The sequence below is a fragment of the Nerophis lumbriciformis genome, linkage group LG22 (assembly GCF_033978685.3).
Source record: "Nerophis lumbriciformis linkage group LG22, RoL_Nlum_v2.1, whole genome shotgun sequence".
In the NCBI taxonomy this organism is placed as follows: domain Eukaryota; kingdom Metazoa; phylum Chordata; class Actinopteri; order Syngnathiformes; family Syngnathidae; genus Nerophis; species Nerophis lumbriciformis.
In genome coordinates this window covers 13,128,419-13,149,205 of record NC_084569.2, presented here as the reverse complement: position 1 = coordinate 13,149,205, position 20,787 = coordinate 13,128,419, and the positions used below count along the sequence as shown (strand labels likewise).

The following is a 20,787-nucleotide window of genomic DNA, read 5'->3' as shown; positions in this document are numbered from 1 at the left end:
AGGAACTTATAGTTAACGAGTTATTATCGCGTTAACTTTGACAGCCTTAATTTATACCTAAATATAGTATGTATAAAACATATGAAATACATTAATTTGCATTATTATTACTTAATGTATGTTGTAAATATTTTAACATTCATATTTAAACCTCTAAAGGCTTTGTTGGACAGCACCTTTTAGCTCTTATTTCCAAAATTGTGTACACTACTGAATTGGGGTCTTATGGCCGCTTATGTGGACACTTATACTGCCATCTGGTGGTGTCAGAAGAGTATAACATACAATGGAATTTGGGGAAAAAAAGTGTAAAAATAAGAATTAGCATGTCACTAAACATGAAGTACACGTTTGTTACTTATGGACTAAGTACGTCATATAAAAAGATGATTCTTAGTTTTTATTCTAATTAGGGTCCAATAAGCCCAAATAGCAAAGAGAAATAAAAAAAAAAGCGTGTAAACAAACAGCTTGGGCTTTAAGAGGTTTTAAAGGGGAATAGCACGTTTTTTAAATTTTATTTTGCCTATCGTTTACAATCATTATGAAACATGACGACGGATAGATTTTTTTTAATGCATTCTGAATATTTAATACACATAAATCCAATGGGAGCTCCACTATTTCGCCCACAAATTCCAATAAATAACAATTCAAAAAGCGCCAACAATACTCTATTTACATTTTGTGACTTCAATATTAACTAAATATTGGTGATATTGTTATTATTAGCGCTAACACAAACAAACTATCTATAGCGGCGATGTGATGACAAGCTTGTGTCCCTATCTTTACGTCATTGAGTAGCCTGCTGCTTCCTCGCTTCCCTGCTCCCTGTAAGTGTATTGTAGATCATCACGCATCTCACCTGCACAAAAGACGTCTGAGTAGGTGTTCCGACAAGTTGGCACACTTGAAAGCCATTTAGGACCTGGAACTGGCAAGAAAAAACACGAAAAGCGCTTGTTCCCTATTCCCTGTCCAGTTTTTGTTCATCTAAATGGGAATACACAGTACAGGCCAAACGTTTGGACACACCTTCTCATTCAATGCGTTTTCTTTATTTTCATGACTATTTACATTGTAGATTGTCAATGAAGGCATCAAAACTATGAATGAACACATGTGGAGTTATGTACTCAACAAAAAAATGTGAAATAACTGAAAACATGTTTTATGTTTTATCTTTAGCACCCCCCGCTACCCCATAAGGGACAAGCGGTAGAAAATGGATGTTTTATATTCTAGTTTCTTCAAAATAGCCACCCTTTGCTCTGATTACGGCTTTGCACACTTTTGGCATTCTCTCGATGAGCTTCAAGAGGTAGTCACCCGGAATGGTTTTCACTGAGAGAATGCCAAGAGTGTGCAAAGCAGTAATTAGAGCAAAGGGTGGCTATTTTGAAGAAACTAGAATATAAAACATGTTTTCAGTTATTTCAGCTATTTTTGTTAAGTACATAACTCCACATGTGTTCATTCATAGTTTTGATGCCTTCAGTGACAATCTACAATGTAAATAGTCATGAAAATAAAGAAAACATATTGAATGAGGAGAAGCTGTGTCCAAACTCTTGGCCTGTACTGTATGTAAGCGGACTTTTGATCGAATGTATTTAATATTGAGAATACCGTAAAAAAAAAAACTATCCATCCGTCGTCATGTCTCTCATAATGATTGTGAAAAATATGCAACATTTTTTAAAAAGAGTAGTTCCCCTTTAAGATCAAAATTTGTCTAAGTATGAATTAAAATGCAACAAAAAATATTTTAAAATTATTCAGCTTCATTATGAATTATATTTGTATTTATACTTATCAAAATTTATGAAAAAAAAATAAAACAAGACCAACACCACTAATGTTACGGTCACAAGCTATTACTAACGTACAACATTTTGAAAATATTTTCCAAAAAATATGACAGGGGAGGTTGAATAACTGCAGCTGTTTCGGGTGTATGGGTATTATATATAAAAATAAAGCGTAAATTATTACCTAATAATGTTAGAAAATGTACAAATAGACACCTCAAGTCTAAAAATGACTCTTATTTTCTGCAGTTGAATAGTAGAGAATAAATGTCTCTTGCCAATAATAGAGCAAGTGTTTTATAAGTGGAGTGGTAAATTGTTAGTTTGACTCGTGGGACCATTTGTGTTTAATCTCACCGCGTGCCCTGATTGTGTGTATCTAACACAGTTAGATACTAACCCATACCGCTGACATATATTCGCTTGATTAGCTGTGACAATTTTTTTTCCACCACATACAACAGCGACCGAGCCTCCGAGGGAGGGTAAAGTGGAATAATAACAGTGAGACAAACCCCAGGGCACATGTTGAATGGGGAACAAGTACGGATGGATGATGGTCTGGCAGGTGGCGCAGGTGAGAAGAGTAGCCCCTGTGTTTGATTGTTTACATCCATCAATAATACAAGTTCTGGGTGTTTACTTCAAAGGAGTATTAGTTTTGCTATATACAGTAAAGTCGCGATCAAAAGTTTACATACACTTGTAAAGAATGCCATGGCTGTCTTGACTTTCCAATCATTTCTAAAACTCTTTTTTTTTTTTGTGATAGAGTGATTGGAGCACATACTTGTTGGTCACAAAAAACATTCAGGAAGTTTGGTTCTTTTATGAATTTATTATGGGTCTACTGAAAATGTGAGCAAATGTGCTGGGTCAAAAGTATACATACAGCAATGTTAATATTTGGTTACATGTCCCTTGGCAAGTTTCACTGCAATAAGGCACTTTTGGTAGCCATCCACAAGCTTCTGGTGGAATTGTTGACCACTCCTCTTGACAAAATTGGTGCAGTTCAGCTAAATGTGTTGGTTTTCTGACATGGACTTGTTTCTTCAGCATTGTCCACACGTTTAAGTCAGGACTTTGGGAAGGTGCATTCTAAAACCTAAATTCTAGCCTGATTTAGCCATTCCTTTACCACTTTTGACGTGTGTTTGGGGTCATTGTCCTGTTGGAACACCTAACTGCGCCCAAGACCCAACCTCCAGGCTAATGATTTTAGGTTGTCCTGAAGAATTTGGAGGTAATCCTCCTTTTTCATTGTCCCATTTACTCTCTGTGAATCACCAGTTTCATTGGCAGTTAAACAGGGCCAGAGCATAATACTACCACCACCATGCTTGACGGTAGGAATGGTGTTCCTGGGATTAAAAGGCCTCACCTTTTCTCCTCCAAACATATTGCTGGGTATTGTTTGAGTTTGAGTTTATTTCGAACATGCAAGCATACAACAGGATACATCACAAATTCCAGTTTCTCTTTTCAACATGTTCGAAAAGGAGTAGGAAGAAGCAGAGTTTATTTAATCCTACCCCTTTTCTTTTACATAACAGTTGCTAAAACGTTTGTTCACTTCCTGTTCTCAATTTATTCACAATATACTCCATAAGTAATCACAATAAAAATGAAATAAATAAATAATAATTGGTGATGTACTGTATTTTTTGGAGTATAAGTCGCTCCGGCCGAAAATGCATAATAAAGAAGGAAAAAAACATATATAAGTCGCACTGGAGTATAAGTCGCATTTTCGGGGGATATTTATTTGATAAAAGCCAACAGCAAAAATAGACATTTGAAAGTCAATTTAAAATAAATAAAGAATAGTGAACAACAGGCTGAATAAGTGTACGTTATATGAGGCATAAATACCAACTGAGAACGTGCCTGGTATGTTAAATATTCTAAAAATAGCAACAATTCAAAAATCCTTTATAAATATAATTAAAAACCTATTTTTTTCCCAAATAGTTCAAGAAAGACCACTACAAATGAGCAATATTTTGCACTGTTACACAATTCAATAAATCAGAAACTGATGACATAGTGCTGTATTTTACTTCTTTATCTCTTTTTTTCAACCAAAAATGCTTTGCTCTGATTAGGGGGTACTTGAATTAAAAAAAAATTCACAGGGGGTACATCACTGAAAAAAGGTTGAGAACCACTGTGTTAACGTAACATATTATGGTAAGAGTCATTCAAATAACTATAACATATAGAACATGCTATACGTTTACCAAACAATCTGTCACTCCTAATCGCTAAATCCCATGAAATCTTATACGTCTAGTCTCTTACGTGAATGAGCTAATTAATATTATTTGATATTTTACGGTAATGTGTTCATAATTTCAAACATAAGTCGCTCCTGAGTATAAGTCGCACCCCCGGACAAACTATGAAAAAATCTGTGACTTATAGTCCGAAAAATACGGTAAATTATATTTCATATGATGAGATGAGTAAGATTATTTTGAGAACTGTGTCCAAATAGCTTAAATTTTTGTTTCATCTGAGCACAGAACTTTCCTCCAGAAGGTCTTATCTTTGTCCATGTGATGTCAGATCTAACAAAAAGGAGGATTACCTCCAAATTCTTCAGGACAACCTAAAATCATCAGCCCGGTGGTTGGGTCTTGGGCGCAGTTGGGTGTTCCAACAAGAAAATTACCCCAAACACACATCAAAAGTGGTAAAGGAATGGCTAAATCAGGCTAGAATTAAGGTTTTAGAATGTACATTCCCAAAGTCCTGACTTAAACATGTAGACAATACTGAAGAAACAAGTCCATGTCAGAAAACCAACACATTTAGCTGAATTGCACCAATTTTGTCTAGAGGAGTGGTCAAAAATTCCATCAGAAGCTTGTGGATGGCTACCAAAAGCGCCTTATTGCAGTGAAACTTACCAAAGGACATGTAAGCAAATATTAACATTGCTGTAAGTATACTTTTGACCCAGCAGATTTGCTCACATTTTCAGTAGACCCATAATAAATTCATAAAAGAACCAAACTTCATGAATGTTTTTTTGTGACCAACAAGTATGTGCTCCAATCACTCTATCACAAAGTTGTAGAAATGATTGGAAACTCAAGACAGCCATGACATTATGTTCTTTACAAGTGTATGTAAACTTTTGATCGCGACTGTACATATTCGTGACCAATCAAGGAGTCTGGGTTTTGCAGGGAGGGATGCTGAAGCGTGTAGCAACACATTGTTATAAATGACGGTAATCACGTCTAATGACACGCTCTTCTGTTGAGCAAATGCTGACTCTGAAAACATTTAAGTTTCAACGATTAAAGTAATTACAATATTATGCTGTCAAATAGTTGGCAGGGTGGATTCTTGTAAACACATTCTACTCTGATCGGCACGCAAATCCTTCAAAAAAACGCTAGAAACACCAGGGAATAAAGGTTGTCCCTGGTTTGTCAATGCTTTGAACTTCTGGTGTTAATTCAAGTTCTTTTGTACATTTTTGGTCTCCAGTTAGCGGAGTGGCCATATATCTCTTTTACCACGGACAAGCCAGCCACCCAGTCTGGCTCTAATGCTCCAGCGTGTTTGGCTTAAACCTAATCCCCTTGTCTCACTTTAGCCATTACCCAGCCGGGACTGCAGTTAACAGGCTACATTATGCTCAACCAGAGACATCCAAGGGTCAAGAAGAAGACACTGTTAAAGGGGAACATTATCACCAGACCTATGTAAGCGTCAATATATACCTTGATGTTGCAGAAAAAAGACCACATATTTTTTTAACCGATTTCCGAACTCTAAATGGGTGAATTTTGGCTAATTAAACGCCTTTCTATTATTCGCTCTCGGAGCGATGAAGTCACAACGCCATTTTCTCAAACACATTACAAACACCGAGTCAAATCAGCTCTGTTATTTTCCGTTTTTTCGACTGTTTTCCGTACCTTGGAGACATCATGCCTCGTCGGTGTGTTGTCGGAGGGTGTAACAACACGAACAGGGACGGATTCAAGTTGCACCAGTGGCCCAAAGATGCGAAAGTGGCAAGAAATTGGACGTTTGTTCCGCACACTTTACCGACGAAAGCTATGCTACGACAGAGATGGCAAGAATGTGTGGATATCCTGCGACACTCAAAGCAGATGCATTTCCAACGATAAAGTCAAAGACATCTGCCGCCAGACCCCCATTGAATCTGCCGGAGTGTGTGAGCAATTCAGGGACAAAGGACCTCGGTAGCACGGCAAGCAATGGCGGCAGTTTGTTCCCGCAGACGAGCGAGCTAAACCCCCCTGGATGTCTTGGCTCACACCGTCCCTTATGCCACCGAAGATGATCAAGAGAAGAATATCGACCCTAACTTCCCTGGCCTGCTGACATCAACTCCAAAACTGGACGGATCAGTTTTCAGGAAAAGAGCCCGGATGAGGGTATGTCTACAGAATATATTAATTGATGAAAATTGAGCTGTCTGTACTCTCAAAGTGCATGTTGTTGCCAAATGTATTTCATATGCTGTAAACCTAGTTCATAGTTGTTAGTTTCCTTTAATGCCAAACAAACACATACCAATCGTTGGTTAGAAGGCGATCGCCGAATTCGTCCTCGCTTTCTCCCGTGTCGCTGGCTGTCGTGTCGTTTTCGTCGGTTTCGCTTGCATACGGTTCAAACCGATATGGCTCAATAGCTTCAGTTTCTTCTTCAATTTCATTTTCGCTACCTGCCTCCACACTACAACCATCCGTTTCAATACTTGCGTAATCTGTTGAATCGCTTAAGCCGCTGAAATCAGAGTCTGAATCCGAGCTAATGTCGCTATACCTTGCCTATCTATCCGCCATGTTTCTTAGTGTTGGCATCACTGTGTGACGTCACAGGAAAATGGACGGGTGGTTAAAATCAGGCACTTTGAAGCTTTTTTTAGGGCTATTGCGTGATGGGTAACATTTTGAAAAAAACTTCGAAAAATATAATAAGCCACTGGGAACTGATTTTTAATGGTTTTAACCATTCTGAAATTGTGATAATGTTCCCCTTTAAGTAATTTCCCCCCAAATAATAATGCAAATTAATGTATTTCATATGTTTTTTTACATACTATATTTAGGTATAAATTAAGGCTGTCAAACCATCCGTTTCAATACATGCATAATCTGTTGAATCGCTTAAGCCGCTGAAATCCGAGTCTGAATCCGAGCTAATGTCGCTATAGCTTGCTGTTCTATCCGCCATGTTTGTTTGTGTTGGCATCACTGTGTGACGTCACAGGAAAATGGACGGGTGTATATAACGATGGTTAAAATCAGGCACTTTGAAGCTTTTTTTAGGGATATTGCGTGATGGGTAAAATTTTGAAAAAAACTTCGAAAAATCAAATAAGCCACTGGGAACTGATTTTTACTGGTTTTAACCCTTCTGAAATTGTGATAATGTTCCCCTTTAAGGCATTAGACCGATCCAAAGGTATGCATCCGGACAAAAAAAAAAGCAATATTCCGCAAATCTCAACAATCTTTGCACAAAATTACACAAATATAAGATGAAAAGGCAGCGTTATCTTGCCTCGGCGTGACATTAAGGAGAGTAATGCCACCTATTCAGGGCTAAACCGCCCTTTGTGTACGCTAATGAAGGTGTGGGATATTTCAATGTGAGGCCTGGAAGATGATTGAGGCTTCATGGTAGATTAAATGCAGCGGCGGGAGATGAATGTCTTTCTTTAGGCTGGCTGTTTAGGACTCACACGCGATTGCAAATGGCTGAATGTGAGTCCTCGTCACATACGCTCGTTTTATGTTCTTGATGATGGCTGCCTTGCTCGAACCTGACTCTCTTCTGGAGTTGAATACATTATATCTTTTAGAGCAGTGGTTCTTAACCTTGTTGGAGGTACCGCACCCTTCTTTAGTGAAAAATAAAATGTTTTTTTTTTTCAATTTCAAGACAAAGTTGTATGTTTTTGGTAACACTTTAGTATGGGGAACATATTCTAAGTAACAAAGACTTAATTTAGAGTTATTTGGACACTAGGGGAACATATTCTAAGTAACAAAGACTTAATTTGGAGTTATTTGGACACTAGGGGAACATATTCTAAGTAACAAAGACTTAATTTAGAGTTATTTGGACACTAGGGGAACATATTCTAAGTAACAAAGACTTAATTTAGAGTTATTTGGACACTAGGGGAACATATTCTAAGTAACAAAGACTAAATTTAGAGTTATTTGGACAATAGGGGAACATATTCTAAGTAATAAAGACTTAATTTTGAGTTATTTGGACACAAGGGGAGCATATTCTAAGTAACAAAGACTTAATTTAGAGTTATTTGGACACTAGGGGAACATATTCTAAGTAACAAAGACTTAATTTAGAGTTATTTGGACACTAGGGGAACATATTCTAAGTAACAAAGACTTAATTTAGAGTTATTTGGACACTAGGGGAACATATTCTAAGTAACAAAGACTTAATTTAGAGTTATTTGGACACTAGGGGAACATATTCTAAGTAACAAAGACTTAATTTAGAGTTATTTGGACACTAGGGGAACATATTCTAAGTAACAAAGACTCAATTTAGAGTTATTTGGACACTAGGGGAACATATTCTAAGTAACAAAGACTCAATTTAGAGTTATTTAGACACTAGGGGAACATATTCTAAGTAATAAAGACTTAATTTAGAGTTATATGGACACTAGGGGAGCATATTCTAAGTAACAAAGACTTAATTTAGAGTTATTTGGACACTAGGGGAACATATTCTAAGTAACAAAGACTTAATTTAGAGTTATTTGGACACTAGGGGAACATATTCTAAGTAACAAAGACTTAATTTACAGTTATTTGGACACGAGGGGAACATATTCTAAGTAACAAAAACTAAATTTAGAGTTATTTGGACACTAGGGGAACAAATTCTAAGTAACAATGACTCAATTTAGAGTTATTTGGACACTAGGGGAACATATTCTAAGTAACAAAGACTTAATTTAGAGTTATTTGGACACTAGGGGAACATATTCTAAGTAACAAAGACTTAATTTAGAGTTATTTGGACACTAGGGGAACATATTCTAAGTAACAAAGACTTAATTTAGAGTTATTTGGACACTAGGGGAGCATATTCTAAGTGACAAAGACTTAATTTAGAGTTATTTGGACACTAGGGGAACATATTCTAAGTAACAAAGACTTAATTTAGAGTTATTTGGACACTAGGAGAACATATTCTAAGTAACAAAGACTTAATTTAGAGTTATTTGGACAATAGGGGAACATATTCTAAGTAATAAAGACTTAATTTAGAGTTATTTGACACTAGGGGAACATATTCTAAGTAATAAAGACTTAATTTAGAGTTATTTGGACACTAGGGGAACATATTCTAAGTAACAAAAACTACATTTAGAGTTATTTGGACACTAGGGGAACATATTCTAAGTAACAAAGACTTAATTTAGAGTTATTTGGACACAAGGGGAACATATTGTAAGTAACAAAGACTAAATTTAGAGTTATTTGGACACTAGGGGAACATATTCTAAGTAACAAAGACTTAATTTAGAGTTATTTGGACACTAGGGGAATATATTCTAAGTAACAAAGACTTAATTTAGAATTATTTGGACACTAGGGAACCTATTCTCAGGAACAAAGACTTAATTTACAGTTATTTGGACACTAGGAGAACATATTCTAAGTAACAAAGACTTAATTTATAGTTATTTGGACACTAGGGGAACATATTCTCAGTAACAAAGACTTAATTTACAGTTATTTGGACACTAGGGGAACATATTCTAAGTAACAAAGACTTAATTTACAGTTATTTGGACACTAGGAGAACATATTCTAAGTAACAAAGACTTAATTTACAGTTATTTGGACACTCGGGGAACATATTCTAAGTAACAAAGACTTAATTTAGAGTTATTTGGACACTAGGGGAACATATTCTCAGTAACAAAGACTTAATTTACAGTTATTTGGACACTAGGGGAACATATTCTAAGTAACAAAGACTTAATTTACAGTTATTTGGACACTCGGGGAACATATTCTAAGTAACAAAGACTTAATTTAGAGTTATTTGGACACTAGGGGAACATATTCTAAGTAACAAAGACTTAATTTAGAGTTATTTGGACACTAGGGGAACATATTCTAAGTAACAAAGACTTAATTTGGACACTAGGGGAACATATTCTAAGTAACAAAGACTTAATTTAGAGTTATTTGGACACTAGGGGAACATATTCTAAGTAACAAAGACTAAATTTAGAGTTATTTGGACACAAGGGGAACATATTCTCAGTAACAAAGACTTAATTTACAGTTATTTGGACACTAGGGGAACATATTCTAAGTAACAAAGACTTAATTTAGAGTTATTTGGACACTAGGGGAACATATTCTAAGTAACAAAGACTAAATTTAGAGTTATTTGGACACTAGGGGAGCATATTCTAAGTAACAAAGTCTTAATTTAGAGTTATTTGGACACTAGGGGTACATATTCTAAGTAACAAAGACTTAATTTAGAGTTATTTGGACACTAGGGGAGCATATTCTAAGTAACAAAGACTTCATTTAGAGTTATTTGGACACTAGGGGAACATATTCTAAGTAATAAAGACTTAATTTAGAGTTATTTGGACACTAGGGGAACATATTCTAAGTAACAAAGACTTAATTTAGAGTTATTTGGACACTAGGGGAACATATTCTAAGTAACAAAGACTTAATTTAGAGTTATTTGGACACTAGGGGAACATATTCTAAGTAACAAAGACTTAATTTAGAGTTATTTGGACACTAGGGGAACATATTCTAAGTAACAAAGACTCAATTTAGAGTTATTTGGACACTAGGGGAACATATTCTAAGTAACAATGACTTAATTTAGAGTTATTTGGACACTAGGGGGGCATATTCTAAGTAACAAAGACTTAATTTAGAGTTTTTTGGACACTAGGGGAACATATTCTAAGTAAGGACACTAGGGGAACATATTCTAAGTAACAAAGACTTAATTTAGAGTTATTTGGACACTAGGGGAACATATTCTAAGTAACAAAGACTTAATTTAGAGTTATTTGGACACTAGGGGAGCATATTCTAAGTAACAAATACCTAATTTAGAGTTATTTGGACACTAGGGGAACATATTCTAAGTAACAAAGACTTAATTTAGAGTTATTTGGACACTAGGGGAACATATTCTAAATAACACAGACTTAATTTAGAGTTATTTGGACACTAGGGGAGCATATTCTAAGTAACAAAGACTTAATTTAGAGTTATTTGGACACTAAGGGAACATATTCTAAGTAACAAAGACTTAATTTAGAATTATTTGGACACTAGGGGAACATATTCTAAGTAACAAAGACTTAATTTACAGTTATTTGGACTTTAGGGGAACATATTCTAAGTAACAAAGACTTAATTTAGAGTTATTTGGACACTAGGGGAGCATATTTTAAGTAACAAAGACTTAATTTAGAGTTATTTGGACACTAGGGGAACATATTCTAAGTAACAAAGACTTAATTTGGACACTAGGGGAACATATTCTAAGTAACAAAGACTTAATTTAGAGTTATTTGGACACTAGGGCAACATATTCTAAGTAACAAAGACTTAATTTACAGTTATTTGGACACTAGGGGAACATATTCTAAGTAACAAAGACTTAATTTAGAGTTATTTGGACACTAGGGGAACATATTCTCAGTAACAAAGACTTAATTTACAGTTATTTTGACACTAGGGGAACATATTCTAAGTAATAAAGACTTAATTTACAGTTATTTGGACACTAGGGGAACATATTCTAAGTAATAAAGACTTAATTTAGTTATTTGGACACTAGGGGAACATATTCTAAGTAACAAAGACTTAATTTAGAGTTATTTGGACACTAGGGGAACATATTCTCAGTAACAAATACTAAATTTAGAGTTATTTGGACACTAGGGGAACATATTCTACGTAACAAAGACTTAATTTAGAGTTATTTGGACACTAGGGGAACATATTCTAAGTAATAAAGACTTAATTTTGAGTTATTTGGTTAGGGTCAGGGTTAGAGGGTTAGGGTTATAATAAGGCCATGCCGAATAAGGCATTAATAAGTACTTAATGACTAGTTAAGAGCCAATATGTTACTAATTTGCATGTTAACAAACAACTAATTAATGGTGAATATGTTCCCCATACTAAAGTGTTACCATGTTTTATTACTGGTGCACAAAATGAACCGTGCATGAACATCACCTTGTTCAAACAATAAAACCAAACCAGTGCATAAACTGAAACTCACAACAAATTACACACCTGCAAATCAGTCAGCTGTTGTCGTATCCATAAAATGCTGATAGGGAGAAGTTTGTATTTACACGATGAGTCGGGTGTGTTTTGACCTCCGCCGAACCCCTGAGGCCGACTCACCGAACCCCTAGGGTTCGATCGAACCCAGGTTAAGAACCACTGTTTTAGAGGTAGTAGTTGTCACTGGGGTTATACCCTTAAAAGATTTCTCAATGTGTACTAGTGTTGTCCCGATAACAATAGTTTGGTACCGGTACCAAAATTATTTCGATACTTTTCTAAATAAAGGGGACCACAAAAAATTGCATCATCGGCTTTATTTTAACACAAAATCTTAGGGTACATTAAACATATGTTTCTTATTGCAAGTCTGTCCTTAAATAAAATAGTGAACATACAAGACAACGTGTCTTTTATTAGTAAGTAAGCAAACAAAGGCTCCGAATTTAGCTGCTAACATATGCAGTAACATATTGTGTAATTTTCCATTCTATTATTTTGTCAACAATAACAAGGACAAGCGGTAGAAAATGAACTATTAATCTACTTGTTCATTTACTGTTAATATCTGCTTACTTTCTATTTTAACATGTTCTATCTACACTTCTGTTAAAATGTAATAATCACTTATTTTTCTGTTGTTTGGATGCTTTACATTAGTTTCGGATGACACCACAAATTTGGGTATCAATCCGATACCAAGTAGTTACAGGATCATACATTGGTCATATTCAAAGTCCTCATGTGTCCAGGGACATATTTCCTGACTTTATAAACATAATATACATTTTTTAAAAACCAAAGAAGATGTGATGCCAAAAAATATCGACGTAATCATAGTAGTATCGACTAGATACGCTCCTGTACTCGGTATCATTACAGTGGATGTTAGGTGTGGATCCACCAATGGTGTTTGTTTACATTTTGACACTATGGTGTGTAGTGAAGCATGTTTAGCTATTCCGCGTCCTGCAGGGATGATACTTGTAAGAAACGTACTTTATTTGTCGCCATGGAGGCGAGGATTAGTGATTTAAAAGTAGCTAAAACACTGCCGACTGGGGCTGGACTTTAGCCGCTAGCTAGGTAGCCATGTCTTAAAGCATCTCTTCCAGTGCTCCGGTGTTATAACTTCACCTTTATCGTTAGTTTTCAAGCCAAAATGCGTCTGTTCTCCCTTGTCTGTCTACACACTGTGTCTGCTTGTAAGTACTCTGTGATTGTGCGCTGCCGAACATGCTCGTCTGCTCGTAAACCAGCAATGACACGACGTGACAACAATGGGGTGCGGGGGGAGGGGTGGCGAACCGGTACAGGAGAGCAGCTCGTTGTTGTCGTTGATTTGGCTTTTTAATAAAGAGATAGTTGATCCATCACACCCTTGTCATGTTTGTTTGATTTACAATACTGTATAGTAGAGATGTCCGATAATATCGACCAATAAATGCGTTAAAATCGGAAATTATCGGTATCGTTTTTTTTATTATCGGTATCGTTTTTTTTTTTTTTTTTTTTTTTTTTTTTTTTTTAATTAAATCAATATAAAAAACACAAGATACACTTACAATTAGTGCACCAACCCAAAAAACCTCCCTCCCCCATTTACACTCATTCACACTCATTCACACAAAAGGGTTGTTTCTTTCTGTTATTAATATTCTGGTTCCTACATTATATATCAATATATATCAATACAGTCTGCAAGGGATACAGTCCGTAAGCACACATGATTGTGCGTGCTGCTGGTCCACTAATAGTACTAACCTTTAACAGTTAATTTTACTCATTTTCATTAATTACTAGTTTCTACGTAACTGTTTTTATATTGTTTTACTTTCTTTTTTATTCAAGAAAATGTTTTTAATTTATTTATCTTATTTTATTTTATTAATTTAAAAAAAAAAAGGACCTTATCTTCACCATACCTGGTTGTCCAAATTAGGCATAATAATGTGTTAATTCCACTACTGTATATATCGGTATCGGTTGATATCGGTATCGGTAATTAAGAGTTGGACAATATTGGAATATCGGATATCGGCAAAAAGCCATTATCGGACATCCCTATTAAAGGGGAACATTATCACAATTTCAGAAGGGTTAAAACCATTAAAAATCAGTTCTCAGTGGCTTATTTTATTTTTCGAAGTTTTTTTCAAAATTTTACCCATCACGCAATATCCCTAAAAAAAGCTTCAAAGTGCCTGATTTTAACCATCGTTATATACACCCGTCCATTTTCCTGTGACGTCACATAGTGATGCCAATACAAACAAACAGCAAGGTATAGCGACATTAGCTCGGATTCAGACTCGGATTTCAGCGGCATAACACTGTCTGATAAGATAATTACTAACAACTATGAACTAGGTTTACAGCATATGAAATACATTTGGCAACAACATGCACTTTGAGAGTGCAGACAGCCCATTTCAGGCGCGCTAAGAACATATATTTTTCCACGATTTCAGCACTCAGGTTAACCATACCTAAATAGACACAAAATACTGCATTACACAAGACTACCCGAATGTACTCGAATGATTGAAAAAAATAAATGTTTTTAAGCTAAATTATTGGTAAACACAGTTTATGTATAATAATTTACGTAAAACCGCGAGTAATGAATAAAGTTTTCATCAATCAATATATTCTGTAGACATACCCTCATCCGCGCTCTTTTCCTGAAAGCTGATCTGTCCAGTTTTGGAGTTGATGTCAGCAGGCCAGGGAAGCTATGGTCGATATTCTTCTCTTGATCATCTTCGGTGGCATAAGGGACGGTGTGAGCCAAGACATCCAGGGGATTTAGCTCGCTCGTCTGCGGGAACAAACTGCTGCCATTGCTTGCCGTGCTACCGAGGTCCTTTGTCCCTGAATAGCTCACACACTCCGGCAGATTCAATGGGGGTCTGGCGGCAGATTTCTTTGACTTTATCGTTGGAAATGCATCTGCTTTGAGTGTCGCAGGATATCCACACATTCTTGCCATCTCTGTCGTAGCATAGCTTTCGTCGGTAAAGTGTGCGGAACAAACGACTGACCATTTCGTCGGCTTTCCCCACAGCCTCGTATTTTGAACAAATTTCGTCCAATTTCTTGCCACTTTCGCATCTTTGGGCCACTGGTGCAACTTGAATCCGTCCCTGTTCGTGTTGTTACACCCTCCGACAACACACCGACGAAAGTGAGAAAATGGCGGATTGCTTCCCGTTCCGAGAGCAAATAATAGAAAGGCGTTTAATTCGCCAAAATTCACCCATTTAGAGTTCGGAAATCGGTTAAAAAAATATATGGTCTTTTTTCTGCAACATCAAGGTATATATTGACGCTTACATAGGTCTGGTGATAATGTTCCCCTTTAAGTAAGCAAACAAAGGCTCCTAATTTAGCTGCTGACATATGCAGTCACATATTGTGTCATTTTCCATTCTATTATTTTTCAACATTATCAAGAACAAGTGGTAGAAAATGAATTATTAATCTACTTGTTCATTTACTGTTAACATCTGCTTACTCTCTATTTTAACATGTTCTATCTACACTTCTGTTAAAATATAATAATCACTTATTCTTCTGTTTGATACTTTACATTAGTTTTGGATGACACCACAAATTTGGGTATCAATCCGATACCAAGTCATTACCGAACCCATTATTCATATTTACCTTGTTTATAATGGAGAAATATGCTTCACTATACAAACTTTTCGATTTATGAACCCTGTTCAAGATCCGATTAAGTTCGTAAATCGAGATTCCACTGGATAATCATATCTATGTCCTTTGCAGGGAGCTAATGCCCAAGTCCTCCCAGGGCCAGCTGACCATGGAGAAGACGCCCAGCTACTACATCACCAAGGAGGTCCCAGCCCGTATTTATGCCATGTCTAAAGACACAAGGCTGATAGTGGTTGTCCGGGACCCCGTCACACGAGCCATCTCGGACTACACCCAGACCCGCTCCAAGAAACCGGACATCCCGTCCTTTGAGAGCCTGACCTTTAAGAACACGTCCGGTGTGATCGACGCGGCGTGGAGCGCCGTCCAAATCGGAATGTACGCCAAGCACCTGGAACGTTGGCTCCAGTACTTCCCTATGGAGCAGCTGCTGTTTGTGAGCGGCGAGAGACTTATCAGCGACCCCGCCGGCGAGGTGGCCCGGGTTCAAGACTTTCTCAGGCTCCGGAGGGTGGTCACGGAGAAGCATTTCCACTTTAACCCAACAAAGGGCTTTCCTTGCTTAAAGAGGCCAGAGGGGAACAGCAAGCCCCACTGTCTGGGCAAAACAAAAGGCAGAACCCATCCTAATATTGACCCCGAGGTGGTGCAGAGACTACGGGAGTTCTACAAGCCCTTTAACCGGAAGTTTTACCAGATGATTGGCCATGACTTTGGCTGGGACTGAAAGGAAGAGCAGCAGGCTCATGCTAGTTCCTTATTTGTGTGTGGGTTTTTTTTTATATATAACTGTATCATGCAGAAGACGTAGAGAGTATATTTGCCAGATATGTAAAAAGTCCAAAAGTCTATTTTATAATAATTTATTGCTATGATTACTAAGCTGTGTAACTTTAGAGTAGACACATACTTTAAGGCAGTGGTTCTTAACCTTGTTGGAGGTACCGAACCCCACCAGTTTCATATGCGCGTTCACCGAACCCTTCTTTAGTGAAAAATAAAATGTGGTAAGACTTTAGTATGAGGAACATATTCACCATTAATTAGTTGCTTAGTAACATGCAAATTAGTAACATATTGGCTCTTAATTAGTCATTATTAAGTACTTATTAATACCTTATTCTGCATGGCCTGTAAACCATTAACTAAGGCCCCGTTTACACTATAGCCGGATAAGGTTATCCAGGGTAAATCACACCTAACCTTATCCGTGTCCACACACACTAATGCCACCGTTTAAGACCCCCGCCCCCATCCGTCCGCTGGCGCAAAGCGACCAAATAAGTATGCGCGGAAAATGCCCACCTCTAGTGTTGCTTTGTGTGCAAGTTCTTAAATTTAACTTATCTGAACAATATCCAGTGTTGTGGTATTTCAATGAACTGGAATCCAGTGTGCTGTGGGGCCCTATTGTAGTGAATCACACCTGAGCCATCATAAATTAATCAAATCTTTCTTAGACACGTAAACAATGTGATAAAGAACATTTTACATCAATCAAACTAGGGATCTAAATATCTGGTAAGGACACTCCTCACTCTTTTGCCTTCACCTTCATTGTCCATTCCTTTTTGGTGACTTTATATACTCTGGACCTAGACGTTGAGTCCGAGACATATATGGCGGACAATAACGGATACAGTCTGCTTTGCCAGTCCAAAAGCATTCGCCGTTTTCCGTAGTTAGTTTTCCCTCGACGGCCAGGTAATACAAAGCACACGCTAACTTTTTTATCACATCCACTGGAGCCCGCATTCTCGTTGTCTCTCCTTCGACGAATGGACAAAGTTTTTCGCGCATTCGAAAGTTCTCCAGCCGTCTGAGAAGTGTTGTATCCCAAATAGCTGCAATCGCTTTCTCTTAAAGGGGAACATTATCACAATTTCAGAAGGGTTAAAACCATTAAAAATCAGTTCCCAGTGGCTTATTTTATTTTTTGAAGTTTTTTTCAAAATTTTACCCATCACTCAATATCCCTAAAAAAAGCTTCAAAGTGCCTGATTTTAACCATCGTTATACACCCGTCCATTTTCCTGTGACGTCACACAGTGATGCCAACACAAACAAACATGGCGCATAGAACAGCAAGCTATAGCGACATTAGCTCGGATTCAGACTCGGATTTCAGCGGCTTAAGCGATTCAACAGATTACGCATGTATTGAAACGGTGGTTGTAGTGTGGAGGCAGGTAGCGAAAACGAAATTGAAGAAGAAACTGAAGCTATTGAGCCATATCGGTTTGAACCGTATGCAAGCGAAACCGACGAAAACGACACGACAGCCAGCGACACGGGAGAAAGCGAGGACGAATTCGGCGATCGCCTTCTAACCAACGATTGGTATGTGTTTGTTTGGCATTAAAGGAAACTAACAACTATGAACTAGGTTTACAGCATATGAAATACATTTGGCAACAACATGCACTTTGAGAGTGCAGACAGCCCAATTTTCATCAATTAATATATTCTGTAGACATACCCTCATCCGCTCTCTTTTCCTGAAAGCTGATCTGTCCAGTTTTGGAGTTGATGTCAGCAGGCCAGAGAAGCTAGGGTCGATATTCTTCGGTGGCATAAGGGACGGTGTGAGCCAAGACATCCAGGGGGTTTAGCTCGCTCGTCTGCGGGAACAAACTGCCATCATTGATTGCCGTGCTACCGAGGTCCTTTGTCCCTGAATTGCTCACACACTCCGGCAGATTCAATGAGGGTCTGGCGGCAGATTTCTTTGACTTTATCGTTTGTAATGTGTTTGAGAAACCCATTCACACTCATTGTTTCTTTCTGTTATTAATATTCTGGTTCCTACATTATATATCAATATATATCAATACAGTCTGCAAGGGATACAGTCCGTAAGCACACATGATTGTGCGTGCTGCTGGTCCACTAATAGTACTAACCTTTAACAGTTAATTTTACTCATTTTCATTAATTACTAGTTTCTATGTAACTGTTTTTATATTGTTTTACTTTCTTTTTTATTCAAGAAAATGTTTTTAATTTATTTATCTTATTTTATTTTATTAATTTTTTTTTTTTAAAAGGACCTTATCTTCACCCTACCTGGTTGTCCAAATTAGGCATAATAATGTGTTAATTCCACGACTGTATATATCGGTATCGGTTGATATCGGTATCGGTAATTAAGAGTTGGACAATATCGGAATGTCGGATATCGGCAAAAAGGCCATTATCGGTAATCTCTACTTACAATATGTTCCCCTAGTGTCCAAATAACTCTAAATTAAGTCTTTGTTACTTAGAATATGTTCCCCATACTAAAGTGTTACCTAAAATGTGTTTTTTTGTTTTTCAAATTCAAGACAAAGTTAGATGTTATTTTTACTGGTGCACAAAATGAACAGTGCATGAACATCACCTTGTTCAAAGAACAAAACCAACACAGTGCATGAATTCACAACAAATTACACACCTGCAAATCGGTGTGACTTTGGCTATTGGCGTATCCGTAATATGCCGATAGGGAGAAGTTTGGTGACACTTTAGTATGGGGAACGTATTTTAAGTAACAAAGACTTAATTTAGAGTTATTTGGACACTAGGGGAACATATAAGGGTTAGGGTTAGGGTTACTAATAAGCAATAATTCTGAGGTTATTGAGGGAAGACTCTTAGTCAATGGCTTACTGGTTGTATAATAAGGCCATGCAGAATAAGGCATTAATAAGTACTTAATCATGACTAATTAAGAGCCTATATGTTGCTGATTTGCATGTTTTTTCACAACAAAATTAGGCATAATAATGTGTTAATTCCACGACTGTATATATCGGTATCGGTTGATATCGGTATCGGTAATTAAGAGTTGGACAATATCGGAATATCGGATATCGGCAAAAAAGCCATTATCGGTAATCTCTACTTAGAATATGTTCCCCTAGTGTCCAAATAACTCTAAATTAAGTCTTTGTTACTTAGAATATGTTCCCCATACTAAAGTGTTACCTAAATTGTGTTTTTCAAATTCAAGACAAAGTTAGATGTTTTTTTTTACTGGTGCACAAAATGAACGGTGCATGAACATCACCTTGTTCAATAAACAAAACCAACACATTACACACCTCCAAATCGGTGTGACTTCTGCTGTTGGCGTATCCATAATACGCCGATAGGGAGAAGTTTGGTAACACTTTAGTATGGGGAACATATTCTAAGTAACAACGACTTAATTTAGTTATTTGGACACGAGGGGAACATATTAGGGTTAGGGTTACTAATAAGCAATAATTCTGAGGTTATTGAGGGAAGACTCTTAGTTAATGGCTTACTGGTTGTATAATAAGGCCATGCAGAATAAGGCATCAATACGTACTTAATCATGACTAATTAAGAGCCTATATGTTGCTGATTTGCATGTTTTTTCACAACAAAATTAGGCATAATAATGTGTTAATTCCACGACTGTATATATCGGTATCGGTTGATATCGGTATCGGTAATTAAGAGTTGAACAATATCGGAATATCGGAAAAAAAACATTATCGGTAATCTCTACTTACAATATGTTCCTCTAGTGTCCAAATAACTCTAAATTAAGTCTTTGTTACTTAGAATATGTTCCCCATATTAAAGTGTTACCTAAAATGTGTTTGTTTTTTTCAAATTCAAGACAAAGTTAGATGTTTTTTTTTACTGGTGCACAAAACAAACAGTGCATGAACATCACCTTGTTCAAAGAACAAAACCAACACAGTGCAAGAACTCACAACAAATTTCACACCTGCAAATCGGTGTGACTTTTGCTGTTGGCGTGTCCATAATACGCCGATGGGGAGAAGTTTGGTGACACTTTAGTATGGGGAATGTATTTTAAGTAACAGAGACTTAATTTAGAGTTATTTGGACACTAGGGGAACATATAAGGGTTAGGGTTAGGGTTACTAATAAGCAATAATTCTGAGGTTATTGAGGGAAGACTCTTAGTTAATGGCTTA

The 20,787-nt window shown here is 36.8% G+C and overlaps 1 protein-coding gene across 1 annotated transcript in view; it reads left to right on the top strand.

Annotated features, from left to right (window-relative positions):
* Window positions 1-17,821, top strand: part of hs3st3b1a (heparan sulfate (glucosamine) 3-O-sulfotransferase 3B1a) — a 46,947-nt gene extending 29,126 nt beyond the window's left edge. Inside the window, exon 2 of the mRNA XM_061974228.1 lies at window positions 15,941-17,821. Coding sequence (XP_061830212.1) covers window positions 15,941-16,556 — 616 coding nt within the window. The 3' untranslated portion in view covers window positions 16,557-17,821. The remainder of the gene's footprint in view (window positions 1-15,940) is intronic.
* Window positions 17,822-20,787: the final 2,966 nt, after the last annotated feature.